The sequence below is a fragment of the Stylophora pistillata genome, chromosome 4 (assembly GCF_964205215.1).
Source record: "Stylophora pistillata chromosome 4, jaStyPist1.2, whole genome shotgun sequence".
Classification (NCBI taxonomy): Eukaryota; Metazoa; Cnidaria; class Anthozoa; order Scleractinia; family Pocilloporidae; genus Stylophora; species Stylophora pistillata.
Genome location: NC_142522.1, coordinates 13220640 through 13238573, shown reverse-complemented (window position 1 = coordinate 13238573; position 17934 = coordinate 13220640). Strand labels below are relative to the sequence as shown.

Below are 17934 nucleotides of genomic sequence, written 5' to 3'. Positions count from 1 at the left end.
TGATGTCACACACACACACACACACACACACGCACGCACGCACGCACACACACACACACACACACACACGCTAGGGAAGGCCAGCTTCTGGTTCATGACCACCCTGAGTAGAATAACTAATAAATCTATGTTTCAATTAATTCTAAATTGTCTGTTTCAACTGGAAATGGAACACAGTTATAGCATGATTCCTGATTGATTTTTGATATAGGAAGCTGCTGAAAGAATTATAAACTGCTGTCACATGATATATTTGCAACTTAAAGTCACTGCGTTCCAGCAACTCCTTTCTCAGGAATGCCATCGTAAATTTCCAAAAAGCTCGTGAAAATCTGCTAATTGACATTCATAGATTTCTCTCACTATTTACCTTTCGCATATAAGTAATCATAAGAAAGCTAAAAAGCCTTCTTTAAGGCAATATACCTTGGACCTGGCATACTGCAAAATGTCCTCTACAAAATCTCAAAATACAATCGTGCTGCAACGTCTCTGGGCATTAGTTACGTAAAGTCTGGGTTAAAAAGTGACTTGAAATGTCGTTGTCCGCATATTTTCAGTGTACTAAAATACAACAAATCTATAACCATTCCTATGTATTCCAAACCCTAATAAAGCTTTCACAAACATTGGAAATTATTTTAAGGCAAGAATAAAGAAATTTACCAGTTGCAAATTTTCCCAAAATCTACAACAAAGAGCATTTATGTTTGAAGAGTTGCTTTTAACAGGTGTATTATACAAAATATATGAATGTGAATCAGAAGACAATTTCCTGACAAACATTTCATTGATAGCATACGGCCATCAACCTTAGTACAGAAGAAAGTACCCGATCTCAATATACATAGTTCCTTTCTTACATAAGCAAACTTCCTTTCATCCCACTTGGTGCAAAAGTAATTAAAGGAGTACAATGATAGCAGGTAGCAATGATCACAAAAGTGCTCCCTTGATTCCGATGAGCGACAACACCCTAGCTATCTGCTTATCACTTGGATCATTACTGCACTTTCCATAAACAATGAGCAAGAACCACGAATTCCTGTTGGTTAATTTTCAAAGGATAAGAATTGGCGACATCGAGTTACAAAAGCACCAAACCTTTAAAAGAAAATTGTAAACATTCTGATCTCTAGCATGGTCTTTTGTGTTAAATAAAAATGATAACAAAGACCCTTATTCTTTGTTGACAATACATTGGGTAAATGTAATAATCAATAGAATGTTCAGTTACATAAGGTTTAAATTTGGCTCAAAAGAACTCATTGAGTACCACTCGTATTCTATTGACTGTGAAAGAGCAGATGTTTTCTTTCAAATATTAAACGCGAAATTTCAGATAAACAATGCTACCACGAAGACAGAAAAGAGAAGAAACAAGGCAGTTCCTTTAGAATTTCACATATCTTTACTTCGTCGTTAAAGTATGCTCAACTACTCAATACAGCCGGGACTCCAGTGTGAACTCCATCGCGACTCTTCACATTTGGTTACTTTCACGCCTGTTCTTGTGGCTTTAAACATTGTATCATCCATATCAGCAACAATGGGCAATGCGCTAATCCTTGCTGCACTTCAAAAAGACTTCTCCCTCAATCCTCCGTCCAAATTATTTCTCCGTTGCATGGTTTTCTCAGATCTTGGTGTTGGCCTTCTCGTGCAACCAGCAGCAGTTGCCACCTTTTCATTCGCTGTCAACCAACTCTGGGAGCTGTGTGTAATCAGCGACCATATCTGGAATTATGTCGGTACATTCTCTAGTGGATTTTCATTTGCGACAATGACTGCAATTAGTGTGGACAGACATCTGGCCTTGCTGTTGGGGATCAGGTACCGACAAGTTGTAACTATGAAACGAGCAAGAGTGATCGCGACGCTGATTTTGTTAGTGTCCATAGCCGACTGCGTGGCATTGGGCGCAGGTTTCGACACTTTCGTCATCTTTAACACCACAATGTGGTCTTTATGGTTAATAATCTCCATTTATTGTTATACCCGAATCTACCTCACTCTCAAAAATCATATCCAGGCTCAAATCATTCCACAAGGCCAGCCCAATGGAATCTCACCCTTGAACTTGTTGCGATATAGAAAAACAGTGTCCAGTGCTTTGTGGGTTTTCGCTACCATGATAATTTGCTACCTTCCTTTCGGTTTGGTTTTGTTTGTTCACGCGGCCGGTTCACTGAGCGTTTCATCAATTATTATGAACTACTTTGCAATCATGTTAGTTCATCTAAATTCAACTCTTAACCCATTGCTGTATTGTTGGAGAATGCGAGAAATAAGGAGTGCAGTGAAAGAAATTCTGAGTAATCTGTTACTGTATCTCAGTTGTGTGTGATTGAAGCGGAAAAAAAATAAGTGACTGTCCTCAAGAATGAAAGAAAAATGATGTCCCTTTTGAAGATAAGTCATCGAGTTTAAAGCAAAGTGGCGTCATCGCTATTCTGGCAGAGAAATCACGGGATAAAAACATATTACATTACACTGAATTAGATAAAAAATATATATTACGGTGAGATCAAGTCATGGGAACATCGAATCATGAAGGCAGTGAAGCTTGTTTTTTCATAAAGAAGGTGGACGAATACCAGGCAATAATAGACTTATTTGGCAGGGCTTATTTGGCAGAAGACAACCAGGCGTTACTGGTTTTTATATTTTTCAAAGACGAATTCGTAAACGTTAAACAGTTGGGTAGTAAATAAAACGCTGGGTTTCGGTAACATTCGAGCCCGACAAGCATAATTCCCGAAAACGGAACAACCGAGTGTCTACCACAATCATCGAAATAAAACGCAAATCATCACATAAAAATCAGTGAAAAAGGTAACTGATGTAACAGAAACATAGATAAGACACCTACAAGTATTTTAAGCTGAGACATTAGTTTCTTGCAAAACTTTCTTATACAAAATGATTGGCGAAAAAGATTCAGCAGACGCTGGGTTTTAAATATGACTTCAAATGCAGAAAAGAAGACGAGATAAACCACAGCAAGAGAAAATATTGGAACATGATTATCTCTTGACCACGCACATTATTTTTCGTGCATAGTGTGCAAGATGGGTCTTCTGCAGACTTTATAGGAACATGAAAAGGAACTCTTATGGCTGACTATTAATTTAATTAATTTAATTTAATTTAATTTAATTTAATTTAATTTAGTCCATTTCACTGCATTAAGTTTTTGCAGTGGGGAAGGACTAGAAAGGAACATAGGAACCATTCGTGCTAGTCCACCCTCCCACCCATCCCACTCCAGGGGAGGACATCCATCACACGGTAATCTCGTGTGTGGGAAATTAACGTCTTCTACCCCAACCCTGCAGGAGACGGGACCTCCATTTATTCGTCCCTATCCGAGAAGACTAGAATATCTAACCATTTCTTGATATTATAGAAAGGTAGCAAATTCTTCTCAATTATTTTAAGACCTTGAGTGTTGGTCCGGCCGGGGCTCCAACCCTCGACCTCCCGCACAACAGTCCAGCGCTCTATCCATTGAGCTAACCAGGAGGCGGTTATTGACTAACCTTTACTGAATAATTATCTCCCAAATAAAGCGGTGAAGTAGCATATTTTGCAATCGATGCAGTGTTGGAAATGGGAAAGAGACGCCTAAGAAACTAATAATAAAAAAAAATCTTCACCCTGGAAAACATGTTCTAGCTTTTTCCTTTTCTGAAAAATCAAGGAAAGTTTTCCACTCTCAAATATGAATATCGATATAGTACCTGATACTCCTTCAGTCTCTGCCTCTTAAGTCTTTTCAGCCCCACAAGTTCTCTGTATTCCTCTGTATTCCGCTGGTCTACTGGCACAGTTTCCTCATCCTATCATAAACACAGCATACAAAATGAGTTAGTAGGTAATTTTTAATACAATAATGTACATTGTACACTATGTGGCGCCTTTCGATAAAAGTGCTGTAACACCAATACCATAACAGTCGCAATGATGAAGGTGCATACTAAAATACTACAAAGAACCAATGGAAATTAAATTTAGCTTTAATTACACTGCATCAAACTCTAGCCCTTAGTCGGGTCACAATTATCTGTGTCTGCGGTATTCCCAATAATTATGACGTCTAGCAAAACTAAGGCATAAGAAAACACCGGCTTTACGCATGCATAGGTTAATTGACCACTCCCCCATAGGGCTTTTCGGGGCCATTCTCCAATTCATCCCACCCCAGGGAAGGACATCCACCACACAGTAATCTCGTGCGAGGGAAATTAACGTCTCCTACCCCTGACACCGCGGAAATACGTTTTCGTGACGTCACAGTAACTGGTCAGTGGTCATCAACTTTAGGCTGCCAAGCGCTTCCATATGTTTGCAAACTGAGTTCGCTGAAGACAGCGGCCTTTTGCGTGGTTTTAAGTTGGAAAATATGCATGATACTTCTCCTTGTTTGTTATATTTGATACTTTGAATGTGTTTTTAATACTAAAACCACGTCTTAACAAATAGCGGTATAGGGGAGTCATTTTGTTTGGAGTTGTGCTGTTTGCTGACTTAGGCTTGCCGTCCAGTTACGAAGCGCGATCTTGGTTCTTCAGTCGCCCTCGCCTTCAGAATTGTGGAAACAGCGATAGTTATCCAGAAAAAGCGGGAGATTAGTTCTGTAAGATATTTTTCCAACAAGTCTGAAGACTGGTTGGATTTTAAAGTGTTATAAGCATGAAGCGATAAAGGTAATTACTGTGTTGTGAAAATATTCATACACTCACTTTTCGCCGACGTGCGGTGCCTTTTCATTTAGGTAATTATTCGCTTGGTTGAGAATTTTACCTTTATAGACTGATTTTTCGCCATTCCACCCTTCTGATTTTCTTTGCCTTTAAGAACGGGTGTCAGTAATCAAAATATGAAAACATTTGTTCATTTCATATACTTGCAGTTTTATCAACAAGTTATCTCGTGAACAGGCACACCAAACGTACTAAAGACATGTAATAGAGATCTACTATCAACTGCTGTCAATAAAGGCTTAATTCAAGATAAATTATAAATAACCGATCATGTTGGACGGTTTCAAATATTGCATATTTTCAGCGCCCTCAATCAATCGCCGATTTAATAATCTTTGTCGAGCCTTAGCGCAGCAAACAATTCACAATTTCTTCGATTTCCACCTCCTTTGTAAACATCACTAAACAAGCGTTATTATGTTGCAACAACAGCCACTTTAATTTCCCAAACAGCTCTAACTGTTTTACACGAAAGCATTTTCAATGAAACCCACCTTTTTATTATTATTATTATTATTATTATTATTATTATTATTATTATTATTATTATTATTATTATTATTATTATTATTATTATTATCAGTGTTTATAACTCAGTCATTTGAAACTTTTACAGGCACATGTATGTTTACCTGAAGTATATTCCACTATCTTGCATGTGCATTGCATTAATTTATGCAAATAATCAACTACTCTTCTTCCATTCATTTTTTTTAAGATTAACTTTGCTTTGCTTTGCATACATATCACATGCTCTGCCACTGTAAGGATAATTATGATCCCCATCAGTAATATTACATCATATCCCTACAGAACATTGTTATGAAACATTCCTATTTGCCTTGTAGCCATTTTCTTTCAAGGTGGCAAAATATATGTATATTGCCGAAATTAGTTAAGAATTTCTTATTGACTACAACTAGTGTAGTCATTGCTCCCCTCCCCAGTAATAAGTTGGGAACAGGACATTTGTATGGTGCTATCATTGTTTACGGTTGGGAATATCCCATCCCTGATTTTTATTTGACTGGATGGGCACAGCAGTACACAGGCTAATTTCAAGCTTTTGGTTACTCCTCATGACTTAGTGTTAACTGGGAACTGACAGCTGACTAAATCTAATCAATTTTCTCCTGAACATTTTTAACAAACAACTTTGACTTCAGAAATACTTCTGATAATTTTCCTCTGACATTTCTAATTTGGAAGATTAATCATCATAATCATTATGTTCTTTCCACCTCCATACACACCCAACATAAGTTCTTCGTTTATAATTCAGGCAGCTTATGAATATAAGAAATCAAGTTTAGAAGATAGTTGAGTCATTCAAGGCTGTTGCAATATGAGAAAAGACAATACAGTGCTTTATTCACATAAATCGATTAAATTATATTATTATAATTATTTTACCTTTCAGTACTTTTGTTTTTTGAACATTTGTTTTTTAAAATTTTTTTTTCTAGTAGTACCAAGATGGTAATGTTACTTTGTGAATCAGGGAGCTATATGAAACAGAAGTATTCTGTTAGCTTACTACATTTTACGTTGCAGATGGCAGTAAGTTAGTAAAGAAAGAAAAGAAAAAGCAAAAATAAATAAATAAAATAAAATGATTACTGAGGGAAGAGCAGCATAAAAAAAGACATACTACAAATTATTCGTAATTATAATGGGAAACAAATACTTGTTGGTAAAGTAAAATTATTGCTCAGAAAAAAAATTACAGCTTAGAAAAAAAAAATTACAAACTAAGGTGGAAAGTGAAAACTTAATTTATTACCATTACAATGGACATTTTGTACTTAAACATACCTCGGTTTATTCTTCCTATAGTTGAGCCAATTTTTGTATTTTTGGGGGCTTCAGTCCTATACATGTTACAGTCATAGGTTTTTGGCTAACTATGATACATACAATAACTAGTGGGGATAGGGTGTCCGTGCTACACGGGCAGGTTTTGTCTTCTCAGCGAATCTGACCAGAATGCCGTTGACAGGCCAATTTATACGGTTCAAGCCACTGCTTCACAAACCTGATGGTGCAGCGTCCTCGGATCACCGCTTCAGCCATTCAAACACCGTCTCATTTTTAGCCTTAGTGTTTATGCCCTTCTATAAACAGTTGCCACAGAGCCACCAGCGAAAAACAACAATTTCATATTGTGTGCAACTTCAGTGCGGCTTTGGCAAATTATATAATTGAGCTTGAGAACTATCCAAAAGGTGAACGGAGTTTCAAAGCTAAGTTTACAGTATTCTTTCTAAGTTTTGCCTTTTTACACTGTCGATTTGACTCATGGTGAAAACATTGTAAAAGTTACCGGCATTCTATAGTTTCATTGAGGTGTCCGCTGACCAATAAAATACTGTATCGTACCTTAAAAAACGTATTTCCGCGGTGTCCCTACCCCTAACCCTGCAGGAGACAGGGTCTACGGTTTATTCGTCCTTATCCGAGAAGACTAGAATATCTATTAATTTCTTGATATTATAGAAAGGTGGCAAATTCTCCTCAGTTATTTTAAGACCACGAGTATTGATCCTGCCGGGGCTCGAACCCTCGACCTCCCGCACAACACAATCCGGCGCTCTAACCAATTGAGTTATATTCTGCGCGCCTACAAAAGTAGGCAAAATGCTAATACTGAACGGCACTTTCGTCTCCTGGAATTGAGACCACTCTGCCCCTTTATTCTCCAAACTAGGAATTTTAGATATTTTCCAAGTCAATACGTTTGAAATCGCCAAATTTATGTTTTATTTAAAAAATAACTTATAACCCCCATTGCTTCACAATCTTTTTGCAATACCATGGTACCAGAGCAGCCAGTAATTATCGAACGCATTTGTGCTGTACAAATATCAAGCAGTTTACAATTCTCTACCAAGGTCCTAAAATTTGGAACTCTCTCCCTATTTCCGTCACTTGTTTGTCAAACTTTCTCAGCTTTAAAATGAAATTGCAAGAGTTTTTACTTATTATAAATAATCACTGAATTGGCCAAGCCCCACATTCGCAGCACTTTTTCTTTACTTAATTTATTATTGTAAGTGAGGTGGCTCTCCCATAAGCCTGGTGGCTTCTTGGGTCTCCTCGCCTTCTAACTGTTATCGCTATAATTAACTATTTTTTAATTGTTAAAATAAGGCAAATAAAGAGGATGATGATGATGATGATGATGATGATGAAATGTAAAATGTAGTAACTAACAGCTTACCGATGCATATCCGACGGTGTCATCTGTAGCTACACTCAAAATTTCGTCATCTTCTTCCATTAAGACTTTTGGTCGATAAGAAGGAAAAAACGTGGAATTTCGAAACCCAAGAGTTTGATAGTGATGGGAAGACCGCTTACTCTGCAAGACCAATTAGTCAAAGAGTTTTAAAAGAACACGTCAAGGTTGAACCAACATGCTGAATACCGTGGATGCTTTTGAGCAGTTGTACATTCTAGTGTTTTAGTTGGTCTATCAATAATACATCAACTAGCAAATTCAAGATATGTGGAATTAGCACATTTGAATGAGAAACCTTGTCCTATAACCTGTCCAGTGACGCCTGGGGCTTGCAAACGTATTTAATGATACACTAAGCTGTCAATAAACAGATTTAACCCAAAAATCTAATAAATGGTTATTTCTGGAGTGAGTAGAGGATAGAGCAATCACTTCTCATTCCTCACATTTCAACGTGTTTAAAAAAAAAAAAAAATAGTATCATTCCTTTTCCACCATTGACTGCCATTTACTTTGCAATGCTATCAATCAATCAATCCATGAAGTACGTCAGAAATGCATAATATAAACAAAGTATTTAACATGACATTGTTGCAACAAAATTACAAAAATAAAGTTTCTCTCTTACCCTGGTTCCTAACCGAGGTATGTTGGGCACACGGCCGGGTATAGGTAGCCCTGCTTTAGCTAATTTAATGAAGTATTTCTGAACTCGACTGGCAACCTTAAGGGAATCAAAAATATTGAATAAGCATTCAAAGATAGTTTAAGAGCTTTCCATTATTTTGGGGCAAGAGAAAGTGACGTGAAGGTGGGACGTTCCCAATCCGGTCTTTGGGATATGTCGATGGGCGATGGACTCATATATTTAGAGCCATAAATTAGACATAAAGTCTATTATAAAATTAACTAGGTAAGTGTCATTTAAATTGTCGTAAATGTTGGCTCTAGAATTAATCCTGATGTTGCCAAAAACCATTGTCTGTGACTTTTACATTAAGCAAAGCGTAAAACCAAAACCTGTTTGTAAGTTCTATTCCCTAGAGCAGCAGCAATTTTCTCCCATCTCTTGGATTCAATCTCTTCCTGGGGATATATCTGCAACAACTTTTCCAATTTAGCCTGGAAAGAGAAACAAAATTTGTCAAATGTCCAATCCGCTGGCATCTTGTGAGGTCGGTGTCCAAAAGTTCCACTATCGTCCCTCAAATAAGATTAAATTCCATTGCAACTGAGGATACATTCTGATGGAAAAACATCGATCCCTCAAGGACCACAGGGAAATTCTAAAAGTGGAATCTTTCAGCCAAAGACATGATACACCTATGTACTGAGAGTCTTTCAGGGAGGTCTTCATTTATTTAAAATCTGACAATGAGTAATATACCCAAATGTTCCCCAGTTCTTTCTATGCTTACAAGTACCGGTAAAACCAGACAAACCTGTTCTTCAGTAGTCCAGGGCTGATTGAAGGTTACCGGTTTCATGTCGTTTTGCCCATTCTTTAATTCACTACCTCTTGGAGTGAAGACGCTTGTCAGACTGTTAAATATTAAGTAAATGGTCACAAAAATAAGAAAACATTAATGTTTGCACACAACACGGTGAAAAGATAAATTATGAACTTGTTTGCTGCCTTGAAAACTTGTGACTTACTAAAATTTAGACGAACAAAAATTTGCCTTAAACTTACACAGCATTGCAAAAAGTAATGCTGTGTTTTCAGGGTAAAAATTTGTCACAATTAACAGGCCTAGAAGGTACTTTTTCATGATCCTGTGCTGTCCTGTCCAAATACTAGCTTGCTATCTAGGATTGAATTAAAAACTGAACCTAACATGAATAATCAGAAATACAGAAAGCAAGAAATATTGATTGTCCAGCAGAAAAGCCATCTTGTCTTGGACAACCAGATACAAAACCATTCTCAGTGTGTTCAGAAGGATTCTTCCTTGTCTGCCCTTGTATGAGCCACTTTGCACTCTGGAAAGTAACAATAACTCATTCTTCCACAATGGTTTTGGATTACTGGGGGTCAAAACTAACATTGAACAGGATACTCGCCTTTCTCGTTCTAGTGTTTTTCCTTGCCGGCTTGCAACAAACCCTCCTCCAAAGACACTGTAAACATTGCTCTCTGAAGGCGCAGTACACAGTGTCTCACTTGCATCGGAACTTTGTAATGACGATTCAGCTGCTGTAAAATAAATAATACTTCAAATCATGCACATTCGTGTTACTAATGATTCCACCAAAAAATAATAATTCCACGAAAAGATTTCAAATTAAATGTTGTTTCAAAGCATAAATTGGCTACCAATTGATGAGGTCTTTAAACCAAGCAAGTATCACGGCTGTGCAAGTCAACCTTTTAATATTCTTGATATTCTTACAATTGTATCAATAGCCTATCAAGCAGACAAGTGAAACAAATAAAGAAAAACATCATTTAGGGAGCTATAAGTTCATCCAATATCAAATTCTCTGGGCTAACATCATAAGAATTGTATATCAAACTGTAACGAGAATTGCAAATGAGATATTTTAATGAGTTACAGTTCTCCACTATCAACATAAAATGTTGCCTTATGATGTGTTACTGACAAAACACAAAGTCACTATGGCTTAACACTGGCTAAGTTTCCCCTTGCCTGCACGTGGAAGCAGCAATAAACATCAACTATGTATGCTGAATTATTTCAAATGTCTTGCTTCATTTGCACATGCCACACAATGATCATTTGTATAAATGAAACATTCCTGAGAGCTGCCTAAACATTTATGAGCATTCACTATTATTGTCATTAAAGATTTTTTTTCCTATTTCTTGGAAACAGGTATAAAAATGATCTTTAACTTTGAACAAAAGATTCTTCTTCATATAAAGTATCCAGTAAATCATTAGTATACTGTATCATAACTGTATACACTGGTATAAATTCTGAGATTATGTTACAACAGAGGAAAATTCTAAGGATCCCATATTGAATTTGGCTGAACAGTTTACAGTGTACTTATATGTTAGAATTTTTACCGCACATGTACAAGTACATGTATTTTCTGGATGTGCATTAGTGTCAGCCTCTGATGTTCAAAAATATACTATATATTAAACTGGAAACAATTATCATAAGCAATTATTGGATGAGGTTCAGTCTGATATTAGAAATTATAAAAACCACAGTCTGAGTTATCTGTCATGGCCAAAGGTTGCAGCAGATAACTTAGACACCAGGTTTGATAATTCATGATATCATGCAAAAACCAAATTCAATGATTGTTTTAATTATTTATCGTTTGTAAAAGTTTGAGAACACTACATGGAAGAGAAGTTTGGGAACTAGGCAGATTTTAAACTCTACATAATAAATGCAATATCTGCAGCAAATATTGGTGTTACAATGTCAATTTCACATGCTATTGTTTATTATTCTACATTCTCTTACATCATACCTTCAGACAGTAGATTTTATAAATGTAGAAGTGACGTCACACCCACAGACAATAGTCTTATGCGCTCTTGTCTTTACAAATGCAGCTCAGGATTATGCATAATAAAATAATTACTGGCTCCAATTTTTGCATGATAGCGATTATTATCAAGGCCTCAGTTTATGTTATAATTATGCCAAAGTCCAAGGCTGAGGCAGATAACACAAACTTTGGCCTCGATAATTATTGCTATCATGCTCAACCTCATGCAATAATTGTTAATTGATTGAGGCACTCAACCAATCCAACTTTTCAGAGTAAGTCTAATGCATATCATAACATAGTGAATATGGTATGCATCATCTGATTGGCCAATTCCAGTTTCCAAGCGAATGCTTTATCAGATTATTGAGCCTGCATGTGACTAGTTATGTCATAAAAACAATAAAAAGCATTTTCTCCAGGCTCTAGAATGTGATAAAGCCACTTGGAATGTTGGGAGAACATGCAAAAAACTTATAATTCACATGCCTTCAGCTTGTGATTTATAAGCTTTCCTTAAATAAAACAGTTTTCTCTTCATACCTTTACCCAGGTTGTTTGAAGTGGCTCTGGTGAGGTGTGGATTACTTAGTCTCTGTCTCTCTATTGCACTCAGTGATACTGTGTACTCCTCCCAAGGAACTGATGGTAGCTTTACAATCTTCTGCCGTGGTGGAAGATCTAAATGTTGCTAAAGTAAAACGAAAATTGCTTCCAATTTATAAGACTTCTGTTGGCAAAGTCTTCCACCAGCCATTCTCACACCATTTATTAGATGTTATAAAAAACATATTAATCATGCAAATGCACAATCCTCATCACAACCAGGGCTCAACACTGACAGTAGCCAACTAGCTACAGACTAGTAGAAATTCAGTTTTGGCCAGTGGTTTTGATTTCCACCAGCCAGTTTGGCTAGTAAACAAACTGAAATTGTTGTAACATTTAAGTTGTCACTTGCCACTTGGCTTGTAAGTTGAAAAGTTAGTGTCAAGCCCTGATGACTGATGATACCTTTCTCCCTTTCCTCTATGACAACAACACTCAACAAAGGTTGTAACTGTACTTGGTGCTAATTTTAAACTGGGGGCTTTACTTTCATATTGTTTTAAGAAAACTGATATGGCTTTGATTAGATCGAACAAACTAAGAACCATTCATTAATTAAGCCTTTACACCCAATAATCATTAGGAATATTCTTAATACTGTTCTCTAAATATCTTTTAATGTGCTGACAAGGAGAATTTGTTTAACAATCAACAACTTCTTTAGTTGGTGATCATTTCCTATAATTATTCTCCTGATCTTAATGTGTGATTCAGGGGTGATATTGTAAGGAGAAATTAGATGCTGGTCACTCTTATGCTGATCATTTCCTCTATTCTCATGACCTTTATGTGTGATTCAGGGGTGATATTGTAAGGAGAAATTAGATGTTAGTCACTCTTAGGGGGTCAAACAGTTAAAAAGGTGCCTTCTCAAAACATGAGTAGCATACTGACAGATGTCATCCTCGAAAGCCAAAAAAAAATTTAATATTTAAAATTTTCTTGGAATATTGTATCACCTTATTTTGGAGCTTCTCCACAAAACTAACAGGATCTTGGAGGGCTTTAACTTGCTGTTCATAAAGGTTATCAAGATCCTTTAAAAAAAGAAAGAGTGCAAAGAGTTACACCATAAAAAAGTGTCGATACATGTATGTCATGAACAAAATCTCTCCTTGGGTTAGTTAGTTTAAAACTACATTTCATGAAGCAAACACAATCCCCATGCAAACACAAAGAAAAACAGTTTGACCGATGCTTGAAGTTAAACTGATGGGTTCTTTAACAACCCCTGCATAGTAGTGCAGAGCAGATGCAGGAGGAGGGAACCTATAGTTTATCATGCTTATTCAAGAAGATTAGAATTTTTAATATCACAGATGTCATAGCAAAGGCAGCACACTCCTCAGTTATTCAAGACCCTGAATGTTGGTTCAGTGGGTGGCTTGAACCCTCAACCTCCTGCACTGCAGTCTGGCACTCTACACTCTACAATGTCACACAAATATTAAATTATTTTTTTAAGTGATGATAATTTTGATTACCTTAACAGCTTGACTCCTCTGGGACTCCAACATCAGCAAGGTTTGTAATAATAAATGATAGCTGGTACAAAAGAAGACAAAAAATCTACATTTGTGTACCCCTACAGGTGTATGTCCTGATTTAATCTACTAGAGTTGGGGTGATTATGAAAGACTCTATGTCATTTTAAGTTTAGTCACATTCAACTAAAAAAGTAAGAGAAAAAGTAAAAAAATGACATAACCCTTAACTCCCTTGAGTGACCAAGGCAGAGTTTCTCTTTACAACATCAATACAATATCAAGCACAATGAGAATAAAGAAAAATAAGTATCAATTAGGGGATTATTGGCTGATGCAATACCAAATTCTCCCAACTACTATAAGAATTGTAGATAATAAGAACTACTAACCTGATCTCAGGAGTGAAAGGGTTAATGAAAAACAATGCTAAAATGTTACTTTTCAGACTGAAAGATTTGTTAGTCTGTTTTTTTGGTTTGTTCTTTTATCAGGCACTGGGGGGGGGGGGGGGTTTACTTCCTAGTAAAAGGATATTGGGAAGGAACCCTCTGGATGTGGTTGCATTTCCATGACTGGATTAACTATTATGATAGTAGCATTTCAGTAGAGTTACTAGAATGGAGCGGCACATTTTTGGGATTTTTGAGTATCAAAATTCTGATAAGTAGGGATTTAAAAATGATAATATTGACAGTTAAAAAGTTGTTAACACATGACCAAAAGTGACTAAAATGGGGTTAATAAGTGGCCAAAAAATTGGCCAGGGTTCTGAGAGACCAGCTGCAAATACCCAACAAAATTAAGCCAAGTATCCCTGCCAGGACCAGACCTTGCCTGAGTAAAACTGTAATACTTACTGCTTATTGTCTTTTAGAGCTAAATGATCAGACTCAAAGTAGAAGCGATTGTAATTATCATTCTCTTCAGCATCATTCAGAAGCTGCTCACGCCACTTGCTTGTCTCCTTAGCAGGGGACTCCTTTTCCAAACCATGAACTCCATTGCTTGTTTTATTATCCGATATTTCACAGTGCAACTGAAGTACCCTTTCATCAAAGGTCTTGCGGCAGATTGTTTCCAACTTGTCATGATCAACCATGCTAGATTGTGAGCCAGAAACTTCCTCACGAGAATGGTCATTAAATCCAACATCAACATCCTCAACAACCTCACAAGGATCTATCACAGGGATTCTGTCCTCATTTAAATCTTTGGATTCATTTAGAGATAAGCCACACGCTTGGTCATCATCCTTGCAGCCAAACGCTGTAACATCTAAATCAACTTCACCATCCTCATTAATTATCTTCACTGCCGTTTCTGCTGTTTTTATCTCATTTTCCATCAAACAGTTATTTTTAATTACATCTCCAAATCTAGCAACAGTGGAAGGAAGACCGTGGTTATCAACCTCTTCGGTTCGGTTCAATTCATTTGATTTCATATTTTCCTCTGTAATTAACCTCAATATAATCACGCAGCTTGAATTCAAAGTTCAGTCTTCGTTGATTTTTCAGTAAATAGTTATTTTCCTGTGTATTTCAAATATTTCTTTCATTTTTGTAACGTTAAGATGTTCCGTTTTCGAAAAAAGGACAAAATTCTATAATAGCGAAGCTGTAGAGATATGGGTCAACAATACAATAAAAGAGCAAAAAAGAAAATGAAAACCAAAGTTTTTCAAGTGTTAAAATATCAAAAAAATCTCTACCAGCGAGTTTTGCGCCAACATATCGTTTCTATTTCAAGGTACCTTTTTCCCAGGTTTTTCCACACTTGTCCGCCATCTTTCAATTTTTGACATTTTTGAGTCTTCAATAGCTCAGAGGCTATTCTTTGGCGCAACTGTTGGTCATTTAAAATCCCACGAAGTGTACCCTGTAATGGACGTAATGTGACAAGAATGCTAAGTGCAATTGCTAGTGCGGTCAATAATCAGTGCAGATTCTAACATACCTTTCAACACAAAGCATTGAATAAAGCAAAAACAAATGATTTATTCCTTCGAGAAAGGTAAGAAAGGGTAAGCTGTTCAGTCTTATTGTTTCTTTAGGACTTAAAATAACAAACGATCAGGGTTTGGGCAAACAGCTGTTTACCTGGGCATGACTTATTTTTGGCGCCGGATCTGAAACGAAACCATAATCTCAAGGGGAATCTATAGTTTTCACCATTGTTTACTTTTATCAAAGATCTGTATGCATTATGAGAATGGAGTAATACGGGGCAAAGTACTCACACCAAATTAAATTGACCGGCTGCTATGTTCTAAGGGCGATACAGGCTAGCGCTTCTGTGTTTCATAATCATGAAAGCATAGGCATGAATATCTCTCGCACCGCTTAAAGTTTGATACAAAAAATTTTGAGGAAATTACTCCTAGCTATGCTGATGTTTATGCATCTTCACCGGGTCTATTTTCACCTGATCAATGCCGTAAAAATAAATTAATAAAGCCAGCTGCATAGGCCAGAAAGAAGGAGACAATGACACGGAGTCATTGAGAACTTGAAATACAAAAAAAATGCGAATTGTGTGAAGTGCATTTGATTTATTGGGTTGAGGAGGCTAGAGATAACTTGGTTTTATCGACTGAGTTGATAACGGAAATTTGCCACCGTAAAGAGTTTCCAAGCTGAAGTTTCGAGCGTTGGCCTTTCGTCAGAGCGAATAGAGGAATTGTGGGTTGTGCGTGTAGTCAAGCTACGCTCGGAACATGATAGGAACATGGTGACGAGAAAAAGCGAAAATAAATTAGCTGAATGAAACCGTTTGTTGATACCGTGGGGATTTAGAGTACCAATTTGAAAGATAAATTTTTGTTCTAGAGTTTTGCAGCTATCCGAACTGCCTAGATGTATGGAAAGGCTGCAGACCGCCATATCCTGCTTAGGATGATTGGGGAGATTAAAGTGTCTAGCGACTGGGTTAGATGTGTCTTTGCCTTCCTTTCTACGTCATGAAGGTTTTCTCGAAATTGGTCACCTAGTTGTCTTCCTGTTCCGCCAATTTACAACTTTTTGCAGTGAGTGTAAGTTATGCAATACATGCCATTGCCGGAGGTCCAGGTGAAATGAACAATAATCTGATAAGATTGCTTGGTTCCCGATATTTCCTCGACTGTGACGTTATGAATGAAAGGACAAGTTTTTCATTATGCGCGCGCATTTGAAAGTTCGGGGATGATCATTAGTTTTAGTTTGTAATGAACTTTCATTTCTTTCATGTGACAACAACCACGTTCCCGGGTTCCACTCTCTTCCCTTCTCGAGGGAGCGAGACAGAAGACCCTGGAAACGAAGAAGGAGGAAGATTTACAGATCAATTGCAAAGCGAAGTCAATCAAAATCAATGTAATCCTAAACATCTCTTCAGACTCATTTGAAGTTAGCTTTTATTTCGTTAAATAGAAGTAGGAAATTATAGTTAAATGAACAATGTAACACTTTAGTTCAATCTTTTTTAAAATAGTTTCGCTGACCATGTGGAATATCCAAAACTGTGCCTTCGATATAGGGCTGTGATCGCCATTTCTAATATAGACATGATAAAACACAAAAGAGTTACTATCGAACAAGGATCGTGTTTCCTGCACACATCAGCTGTAAATGTAAATTGCGTTTCTTCCTTCACGTAAAAGCCATGATGATTCTGCGAAAGAGAAATGAACCCCATCTTTTAAATCTACAGACCAATTTCAGCCGGATGAACACTAATCTGATTAGATCAATGTTTGACGTGTTCAACAAAACCTGAGCTATGCCTGAGCGGTTGAAACAAATAATCGCTTTTCAAAAAATGAGGAACTTCACAGCAAAAGAGTTTAATTTAATGTCAATGTAACAACCTTAGTAAGAGAAAACTTAGTTTCATCCTCATCCTCATCCTCATCCCCAGAGCCATTCGTTTTTACGCATCATTGGAGTTAAAAATGACTACGCTCCCTGAAGAAACGCGGACTCTGACAACGAGAAGTTTATGCGTCAAAGACCATCAATCCGTTCGAAGCTTCAACATCGCCCAAGCAACGCTCTCCCCCCTGGTGGTTTGAACTTTTTTAGACCGGTTCGTTCAATTCCCGAAACCCTAAAGGCTGGTTTTCACTTGCGACGGAGTCGTAGTCGGAGTCGTAATCAGAAGCGTGGAGCGATACGATCTAGTGAAAATCAAACCGACGGAGTCGGAAGAAGAACACCGATTCTAGCTGCCTATATATATGACTCTGTCGCTTACGATCTAGTGAAAACTGCATTGTCGGAATCGGAAGCGGAAGCGGAAGAATAAACCAATCACAATGCTCGATTCCATCTTTCCAAAATGCACAAATAGCCGTAGCAAATTTAAACGTGTAAGCTTG

At 37.1% G+C, this 17934-nt stretch overlaps 1 protein-coding gene across 8 annotated transcripts in view; it reads right to left on the bottom strand.

Annotated features, from left to right (window-relative positions):
- The window catches only part of LOC111329668 (ZZ-type zinc finger-containing protein 3), a 51027-nt gene extending 35640 nt beyond the window's left edge, over nt 1–15387 (bottom strand). For 5 of the 8 annotated variants that reach the window (XR_016000079.1, XM_088757199.1, XM_088757200.1 and 2 more), the window contains exons 1-10: nt 14435–15387; nt 13575–13635; nt 13050–13127; nt 12025–12172; nt 10072–10204; nt 9450–9549; nt 9028–9129; nt 8636–8731; nt 7987–8127; nt 3744–3842 (exon numbers count right to left, since the gene is read on the bottom strand). Coding sequence is in view for 7 of the 8 variants with exons in the window: in XM_088757199.1 (XP_088613325.1) it covers nt 3744–3842; nt 7987–8127; nt 8636–8731; nt 9028–9129; nt 9450–9549; nt 10072–10204; nt 12025–12172; nt 13050–13127; nt 13575–13635; nt 14435–15021 (1545 nt within the window). In the remaining variant the exon portion in view is untranslated. Of the gene's footprint in view, nt 1–5; nt 1851–3743; nt 3843–7986; nt 8128–8635; nt 8732–9027; nt 9130–9449; nt 9550–10071; nt 10205–12024; nt 12173–13049; nt 13128–13574; nt 13636–14434 lie in introns of those variants that run through there. The other 3 variants (XM_088757204.1, XM_088757201.1, XM_088757202.1) reach the window with 3 other exon arrangements.
- Between the last annotated feature and the right edge of the window lie 2547 nt (nt 15388–17934).